This window comes from Falco punctatus (genome assembly GCF_963210335.1).
Source record: "Falco punctatus genome assembly, chromosome: 4".
In the NCBI taxonomy this organism is placed as follows: domain Eukaryota; kingdom Metazoa; phylum Chordata; class Aves; order Falconiformes; family Falconidae; genus Falco; species Falco punctatus.
In genome coordinates this window covers 35,884,000-35,893,637 of record NC_137583.1, presented here as the reverse complement: position 1 = coordinate 35,893,637, position 9,638 = coordinate 35,884,000, and the positions used below count along the sequence as shown (strand labels likewise).

Here is a 9,638-nt window from a genome sequence, read left to right as displayed (position 1 = left end):
GAGGAGGGCCGCGAGGGGCTGGCGCAAGCCACGATGGGCACCGTAGTTCCCGTGCCTGGCCGCGGCCGTACTACGGGGCGAGGCCCCGGGGGGGCTGAAAACTACTAAAATGGCGGCGCGGGAGGCGGCGGGGAGGGGGTACGGCAGCCCCGGGAGGCCAGACTGCGCTCGCGTCGGGGTGGTGGAGTACACGCGGAATCGCCGGAGCGAGTGCTGAGTCGGTGCCGCCGCCGGCTTCCCCCTTACCCCGGACGCTGGGAGACGCTTCGGGGCCGCAGAGGCTTGTGGGGCAGCCACAAAATGGAGGCGAACGGGAGCAGCAGCGGGAGCAGCAGCGACTCGGCTCCCGACTGCTGGGATCAGGCGGACATCGAGCCGGGCAGCGGCGCCGGCCTGGGGTCCGCCCCGCCGGCCGCGGAGGCCGAGGCCCAGCAGGAGCTGCTCGGGGCGGCCTTCAGCCGGCAGCTGAACGTCAACGCCAAGCCCTTCGTGCCCAACGTCCATGCCGCCGAGTTCGTGCCGTCCTTCCTGAGAGGGGGCCCGGCGCCCGGCCTGCCGCCACCCTCGCCCCCACCCGGCCTGCCGCCGCCGCCGCCCCACGGTAACGGCCGCGCCGGGACGGGGCTGCGGGCGGGTGGGCGCCGCGGGCGGAGGGATGGGGGCCATGTTGGAAGGGCGCGGGGCCGCGCGGCGGAGGGGCCGGGGCGAGGCAGTGGGGCGCCCGCGGGGGAGGAGGGCAGGGCCACGCGGGGCCGGCGCGCGGCGCGGAGGGCCTGCGGCGGGCGGGGGCCGGGCCGGGCCGGCGGCAGCCCGGGAACCGGGTAAGCCGGGGGGCGGGGGCGGGCGGGGCGGCAGCGCTGGAGGGGGCGCGGAGGGCAGCGCCGGGCCGGGCTGAGGGCTGGGGCCCTGGGTGCTAGAGGCAGGAGAGTCTCGGCAGGCGGGGTGGGGTGCTGCGGGGCAGGGGTGCCGCGCAGGAGAGGGGTTTGGGGGAGGGGGGTTGCGGTGCAGTCTGGGCGGAGGAGCCGGTTGTGACGGCTGAGGCGGCCCCGCGAGTTGGGGGGCCTGGGAGGGGGCCCGCAGCCGCCGTGGCCCCGCTGGGGCGCTGGGAACCCTGCGGGGGGCCGAGCCGTGGCAGCCGCTTCGCGCTCTGCGTGCGCGGCCCCGGTGACTCCCCGGGCCTCTCCCCGGTGCCGTCACTCCCGAGGGGTTGCCCGTGGCGAGGGGCGACTGCGCGGCTCTCGACCCCCTGAAGCACTAGAGGAGTTGTCAGAGGGTTTGGTGGTAATAAATTAAGCGTTGCTGGGGAGAACAGCACTGCTTCAGCCACCAGTGGCTCAGGTGGATCCTAAATGTCTCTGAAGCTTCTATCAGGTAGTTACGATTTTCTAGTACAATGCTGACAAGTTATTATTAGGAAAGGTGGGGGTTGTCAGCTGGCCTCAGTCAATGGAGTAACTTGAAATTCACCCTGCTTTTAATTTCAAAGGATCTTTGTGTACGCAACGTTTATACTAGATTTGCTTTGCATATGGGGAAATGAAAGGAGAGCTGCTTTTTAATTTTCAGCTTCAAACTGGAGGTCCTTCCAAACATCAGACATGCTAGTTAACTGCGTGGTACTATTTTCATGTCCCTCTTGCAGCTAAGGAGTTTGAGACCTGATTGAGTATAATAGTTTTAACACCTTCCTATTTTTTTCCATGATTTTCTGTATTCCTGTTGGTACAATATGAAACAAGCTAGCATTTCAGATGTTGATTCTAGTAATTTAATTTCACTAAAGCAACTGCTTGTTACATTATGTTTGTCAAGTTTTCCTGTTGATTGTGGCTTATTTATTGCATTGAGATTTAATATGTTAATTAGTGTAGCTCTCCCTAGTATCTAAAGTTATCAGATGTTAACAGCTAAAATCTGGGGTTTTTTCATTTATGAAGGCTTAAAATTTTCGTAACAGAATATTAACTTGTTTTTTCTGTTAGAGCAAATGTTAGCTTACATGTTCTCTACAGCTATTCAGCAGTCCTGATTTTTGTCAAAAATTGTAGTTCATGCACTATGCGGGCAGGCAGTGTCTAAGTGCATTAAAATATTCATTCTAGTGTGTTTTTCAACCTTTGCAACCTGAACATAAGTCTTTTTTTTTTTAGCTATGTAATCAATACTGTGACTGAAAACTTTCTTAGGATTTTGAATGTTATTCTAATAACTTCGGGTTTTCTCTGTGGCTGCTTTGTAAGGTTTCTTCTAAGGCTTCCTATATTTAATTTTATAATTTTTTTTGGTAGGATTTGAACTACATTTCCTCATCTGCTCATTATATTTATTTCTTCATGCTCTCCTTTTCGCCACTCTTTTGCTACTTCTGAGGTCTATGATGAGCTTTGTCTTTCCAGAGACTAGAAATTACTTATAGTTTCCTGGTCATCTGGAGTGATGAGGATAGCTCTTCTTTCCATCTTAGTTGCTGAGTGCAATTCTTACATAGTGCTATAATCTACCTGGTTTGAATTCACCTTGCTTCTATATCTTCTTTAAGGTTTAGAATTTTGAGTTTCTGTAATTTGATTTGGATGTCCCTAAGATTAAGCAAACAAAAATCTGCAATTAAAAAAGAAAAGATGAGGGGGAAACCCCCCAAAAAAACCCTACTACAAGCAAAAAACCCAAAACAGTTTCTTTTTTAACTGCAGTGCTATACTTGTTACATACTTTTCCAGGTCCGATGTACTCTATTACAGAAAGTAATTGACAGGCTTGCCCTTGCAGATGTTTGTCTAAGGTGACAACTACTTTCCTGGCTAGAAGAACTAGGTGGAGCTTGCTCTGGAAATAAGTCAGAACAACATGTGATTAGACAATGGTGCTGAATAAGTTGCTTTTCAGCAGCCCAGTTTGCTTTTGCTTCCATAGGGAATTAGGTGTTTTGTGACACTCATTCTTCATTATTGTAAGAAAAAAAATACTGTTTGTCATCTGTATTGAGGTCTGTACAAACACTGATTTGTACTGGGAAGGCTAAATTAGTCTTGATTCTTAGGAAGAATCTAAAAAGCTGGGCATAAGTTTGAGGAATTAAGTGGCCTAAAGTTAACTTCTAGTAACACTTCTTCTTGGAACTTTCTCTTGGTGAGGTTTTGTTTCAGTTATAATTCCTTAGTAATTCAAAGGATGTTGTAGATCAAGATAAATGTGTAACAGCAGCATATAGAAGAATTCCACAGAACTCCTCTCCATTGTGTGGCTGCAGTGTGTAATAGTGTTTCCTTTTATGCACACTAACTTAATGTTTTTAGTAATTTTTATGAAATTCCTGTCATGTTTAGAGCACTGAAATAATGCTCACAAAAGCCATTCAGAGAAGATGTGAACTTTTCAAAATTGGGAAACTTGTGAGACCTGCGTTCCAAGTAGTTGACTTAAAAACTTCTGGTATACATGATTTCTTTTGATTGCTAATTGTATATTAGGGAGAATATCTGACCAATGTTTACCACTAATACAATTTTTGCTTGCAGATAGTTTCAGAATTAGTTTGGAATTAAATTATCATTTGATTATATGTAAAAGGCATATGTTGTTTAAATTTTTGAACCTAAGGAACAGATTAAAACCAACATGTTCCAAATGTTGTAGCTGCCAGGACTTGCATTTATCAAATTGTGTCCAAGTTGAAACTCCTTTCTGTAGAATCTCTCTTTGTTGGAGTCTATTTGAAATGTAAAATAGAGACTTCTCGATTTTTCTGTCTGCAACAGACATTGCTGTACCACAGTGCCTTCCAGTGAGCACGTCAAGTATGTCATGAACAAGTTGTGCTTCTAGGGAAACTTACTGTAGATAGCAGTTGCTGGACTAGCAAACTCAACTAAATTAAGGCAAGGTGTGATAGTCAATAAAATGACATTAGATTGTGTTAGGGCATCTAAATATTCTTAGTCACAACTGCACCTTGCATCTTTGCTGTTCTGTAGCATCTATGAGTTATTTTTATACTACGGTTTATTAATTTTGTAAGTGTATATAAGATGTAATTACATTTGGATGGATTTTTGTTTTTGTATCAAGGCATGGTTCAGAGCTGTAAGGGAATAGTTAATACACACACACACATACCAGATTAATAAGATTTCTACTATTGAAGTTTTGTTTGGATCTCAGATATGAGAGAAGTGAAACATGTCAGAAAATGTGTCAACCTGCATTCTTGTGGTTCAGTTTTTGTCGTAGTTCTTGAATATTCACAGGCTTGGTAAAATTGATCACAGCTTCCTTGTATGGGCTTTACTGTATTTTACATTAGTTTTGCTTCTTTTAGAAGTCATTTTTAAGTACTCACTGTTGACTTTGCCTGGAGCAGGAGACTGAAAAAGGTAACTTTCTGGGGCCCTTTCCAGCCTGAACTATCCAGTGATTTGAAGTATGCACTGGTTGTGGTAAGAAAAAAAGTGTCAATCTCTACAAAAGTAACAAGAACAAAGTGTGTGACAGCAGCTAGTGTAAGGAAAGATAGCATTTATCCTTTTGATAGTATTAGTGCTACTGCTTCCTTTAGTAGCTCTCTTGACCACTTAAAGTAAATTTCTGAACATATTTGTTAGTGACTACAATTTAGACAGCTTGCACCTGCAGTCTTGAGCCAGGCAAACATCTGGCTTAAGATTCAGTGCCCTTTAGATTGCTTCACTCCCTAAATATCCTCACTTGCCTGCTTGAAATAGTTATGTTTGAGCAGCTGGACATCCTCAGCCTTCAAATGCTGTAAATAAATGGATATAGCATGTATACGGCTTTCCCTGCCCTCATTTTTCTTGACCTTGTAGCTAGCTGGACATCCATATATTCCGCCCTGCCACCAATCAGAAGCAAAAGAAGGCGTTTCATTATCTTCTGCTTCAGTTCTGAAGCCTATAATCTCCAGAGTACGATGATGAGTTATCTGTATCATAATGTTCCCCAAAATTGGTCCTCTCTTGTTCTATACCATTCTCTGCAGACTGTATTTTAAGACTCTTCAGCAATTCAGAACTTAAAGAGACTTCAGTTTGCATATGAACTTGCTAAAGAAGTCTTGTTTGTCTAAAACTAGTCCGCCATTTAAGAAATTACCATATTAAAGGATTACATAGTTTATTCATATCAACATTTGAATAGCCATATGCTGATGATTTCCTCACAAGTAGGGTGTTAGTAATGCTGCTGTGAATACTTTGTAACTGTAAACTTGACCTGCTTACATGACAGCAAATCAGTGTCATATTGTGAATGCCAGTGTATGCTATAAATTCTTATTATAAAAAAATTATAATCTTGATTTGAGTTATTTGACTGTCTGGAGCAGTGTTCCTCTCTATCTGCTTCTCTTGACAGGTGAGCTGCACGACCTCTTAAAACGGTCAGTGCAGAGAAAGGCTGTATGTCTTGGCACTGACTGGTCGGATGATCAGATGCAATATACCTGTGTGATGCAGTCAAGGTGCCAGCATACTACACAGATGTCCTTTGTCTACATCTGAACTGTCCCCAGGAAGGCAGCCAGGATTGTGTTGCTCCTGTTAGAATAATTCATAATGTTTGTGGCCTTTGCTTGACTCCAATAAAAGACAGAGACAGACCACTGGGAGCTGGCTGTGGACTAGACAAACTGTCCTGGAGTCTGCAGGTAGTCTGCTGACAATGCGTTTAGCACCCTGGTTTGGGCTACTGATTTATTATACTTGAAAGCATGATCTTAAAACTTGACTGCTCTATCAAAATGAACACAAAAATAATTTGGGATAGTTCTTGGATTCTATTAGCAATCTAATTGTACAATTCCACTTTCAGAATTTTGGGATTTTCTCCTGTTTTGTGATGAGATACATACAAGCAAGAGAAGCAGCTGATTGTGTGAAGCCAAGATAGAAAAATGGGTTTATCTTGGTTTTTCATCATGAAGAAATAAAGCAGTCAGAATTTTGTCAGTGACATTTATGACTCTTTTGAAGAGGTCTGTATGAAAATGACACTGATTTTCAGTACAAAAGTTAGTTTAGACAGGTGATGCAATATTAAAAATGTGTTCTCTACAACAGTCTGAGATTTTATGTGTAAATTTTACTCTCTTTATGTGTAAATGTTAAGATCCTGAGCTTAACCTGCTAAAAAATCCATAGTACTTAGATTTATTTTGTGTTGTGTTTTGTGGGTTTTCTTAAATTTCTATTCCCACTGGGTTATGAGGGATCTTTGGTACAGAGTGGAATCCTTAACTGTTCTAATATAGAGCTTGATTTCTTGACTGTTTGTCTCAAAAATCAAGTTATCAGCTGAGCACAACTACTTGGCCTTTAAGGAAAAAGGTTTTTCATCATATTCCCTGAAAATCCCCATAAGTTTTCTTAGACTTGGTTGTGAAGAAGCATGTCAGTTTTAGATAAAGGGAATTTAAGGTGTGTCCTCACTGGGAAAGGAAAAAGGTGGGTATTTAATTAAGCTAACATCTAGTAAAATCCTATGAATACAAAGCAAGTACTAATTTTTTTGTTAATTTTACAAATTAACGTTAAAACTATTAAAGGTGCTCTTACAATGGTTGTTTTAAAAACTGGGTGTACATCTCAGTGTCCACTGGTGAAGCTAGGGCAAAGTCTCTGAAGCAGGTCATAGACCAGAAGAAAATAATTTTGGGTTTAAGTTAACTTACAAAACACCTCCCTTAATTACAGTGAACTCCTCAAAGCCTTTTCTTGATGTATATTTAAAAATAATGAATATTAAATACCTTGTTTAGCTCTAGCACTTACTTGTGTTTAAAGTATTTTTTTGTGGGTTTTTGTTAACTAAGATTCTCTGGTGGTTTTTTAATTCTGATTCTCATGCTCTGTGTGTTTGACTTGGACCTTTATTTTTTACTGTGGTGTAATTCCCTTTATGCTTTTGTTAAAAATAAAAAGGGGGCGGGCAAACATCTGCTATGGAATTCATGAAAACTGTTACTATTTTGTAAATATGTACTGAACTCAGGTATGCAGATCACACATACAAAATGGTGATGGAAATCCTAAAACAGGTGTCGAGTTTCTTTACTCTTCAGCCTTCCAGGAATTCCTGTGAAGGAATTTGATGCCTGTATTGGATACAGACCATCTAAGTCTTGTAGATAAGACAATTCTTTCAAACAGAATTTGCCTTTTTTCTTTTCTTTTTTAAAATTTCTCTCTATGCTCTGTTGTGCAAACGGTTTTATTAACTCTGTAGTCTACCTCGGTTGTTGCATTCCAGCAGTGCCTAGGTTCTTACCACCAGCAGAGCAGGCTGGGAGCTGGGAGTGCTGGCCTCTCATCACTTCTGTGAAGGCATTTGCATTGTGGCTCAGGTAACTGATACTGAGGAGTTACCAGTTAACCACTGAACAGTATCAGCTTGTGTGGAGGCATCTCTCAGCTTATTCTGTGCATCTGTTAAATACTGCAGTTTATGTAAAGATGGCAGTTGTCATTACTGCTTAGCACTTTTTACTTCAATATTGCATTGTAACTGCAGTTCTAATATTGATTCCTAGTTTACCAGCTATACTTGCTTTATGTACGAACATCTTGCTTCATCCTAGTATAAATTTAATTATAAAGCAATTTTCTATTGTATCTGTGCAAACATTCTAAGCTGTTAACGCTGTGAAGTTCCTGGCTTGTACTGGTTTAAAACAATATTTGCAGAGGTTGAACGGTAGTCATTCTACCTGTGCAGCTTTAGTTACTGTACAACAAAAATGCATGCAAGTACAAAATTATGTAATACACACCAAACTCATCAGCTGTAGTAGAATGCTGCATGAATGAAATGGGCAGAGTGGATTCTTGCAGTATTTCTTTAGGACATTAACTATAATTTAAAGAGACTAATGTTCTTGAAGTTGGGCAATTTTATTTTCTTTATTGGAGTGTGCATAGTCCTCCATTGAGTTTTATATTAAAAAAATAGTATTTTTTACTTTATTCAGACAAGACTGAATTACATAATGTTGTTGTCTGATGGTTTACCAGTAGATAAATGCATTTGTATGTATCCATTTTTGTCTTTGGCACTGACATCAAAGATATTTCAAAAGATGTCCTAGGGCCCTGATGCTCAACAGGACTAAAGATGAACTGCTCACCTCATGCAATACAGCAAATAAGGTTGCAACAACAGTTCTTGATTTAGGGTTTGAGGAGAGACAGAGTGTGGAGGACACTATGTAAAAGCTAACTGTTTATCACAAATAAATCCAAGAATTTGAAGCAGTACTTAAAGATTTGGCATCGTTTAAGACATGTTCTGACTTTAAAACTCATACAAACTACATTTTGAATCCCTCTTACATGACAAGATTCCTATCTGAATGATTTTCACAGATAAGGGTCTAGATTTTCTAGCTGAACTTGAAACATTACAGAATGTTTTCCTGTGTTTATTTTCCTGTATGTGATGTTTTCACAACAGTAGTAAACTATGTTAGACTTATATGTTGTTAGTTACTTCCCTGACTTCCAGGAAACACAAAATGAGAACCTTTGCATATCTACTCCAGTGTTTTGGAGAGGTCAGGATAAGTTACAAGGACTACTTGGAACCTTCCTCAGTTTCCCTCATCTTTAAAAGTATTTTGTTACAATGACTGTCTTTATCTCATGGGCAAAATAAGCACGGTTACATCAGTTTACTGGATTTGTGTAAATGTTTTGCCACAGGGACAGTGTGGAGTTGGGACTTCTTCTCGTGTCCTAATCCAGTATTGAGGAGTCCTAGGCAGTTCGCAACCATATTCAGAATTGTCATCTCCTTTTTATGTGATCCAAAGATTCCCTAGTTGTTTCAGAACTGAAACTAAGTTTTTTTCCTTGAATTATTGAGATTGCCTTTCTGTCCTCTCTGCCATGGCACCAGTAGTGCTCTTCCACTCAGCTGATAACACCACTTCAGAGCACTGACCCACCCAAAAGCTGGTAGGTTCTTTACAAGTTCAGTTTTTGGTCAGACCAGCTCCCTTTGTAGAGCTTCAGTGGTTACACAGGCACTAGGGGCTGACACAAGAGAAGAGCAAAATTTGGCAACCCAGTGGTCTGAGAAGCAGTGGGACGGCATCCTTCTTTTCAGGTGTCTTAAAGGCATACTTCAGGCAGTCTGTTTGTTTCTTTAATGTCAGACTTCTCTGGTGTATTTGTTTGCAGTGTACCAGTGCCTGAAATAAACAATTCCAGGTTACACCAGTTTATCAGAAGTAAACAATTACTGAAGGGGTGTTTATTTTTGTCACTTAAAGCCTGTTCCTTTTTAAATTGATTCATTATTTATTTTTTACTTGGTTTCTTTAGAATGAACTTGTTTAGAGAGCGGTTTATATTCCTTTTGTGCTTTGAAGGAACAGTGTATGTTTCATGTAATTTAGGGTCCCCTCTCAAAGCATGTCTGCCACTTGTGGGCCAGAGTGACCAGAGTTTAAGAAGTGGCTGTGGTCGTAACTGAGTATCTGTTGCCCCTGATTGTGTATGGATGCTAAACAGTACTAAAATACAATGCAAACTGGCTTACTCTCTTGTGTGCTAGCCTCATACAAGATTTAACAGATGGACCTTTTTAGGTTAACAATTTCCTACCACCTTTCTGTTATGTGCAAA

The 9,638-nt window shown here is 42.0% G+C and overlaps 1 protein-coding gene across 2 annotated transcripts in view; it reads left to right on the top strand.

The window, feature by feature from the left end:
* The first annotated feature begins 24 nt into the window (after window positions 1-24).
* GSPT1 (G1 to S phase transition 1) overlaps window positions 25-9,638 on the top strand; it is a 25,357-nt gene continuing 15,743 nt past the window's right edge. Inside the window, exon 1 of one of the 2 annotated variants that reach the window (XM_080383439.1) lies at window positions 25-601. In XM_080383439.1, coding sequence (XP_080239565.1) covers window positions 301-601 — 301 coding nt within the window. In that variant the 5' untranslated portion in view covers window positions 25-300. The other variant, XM_080383440.1, reaches the window with a different exon arrangement.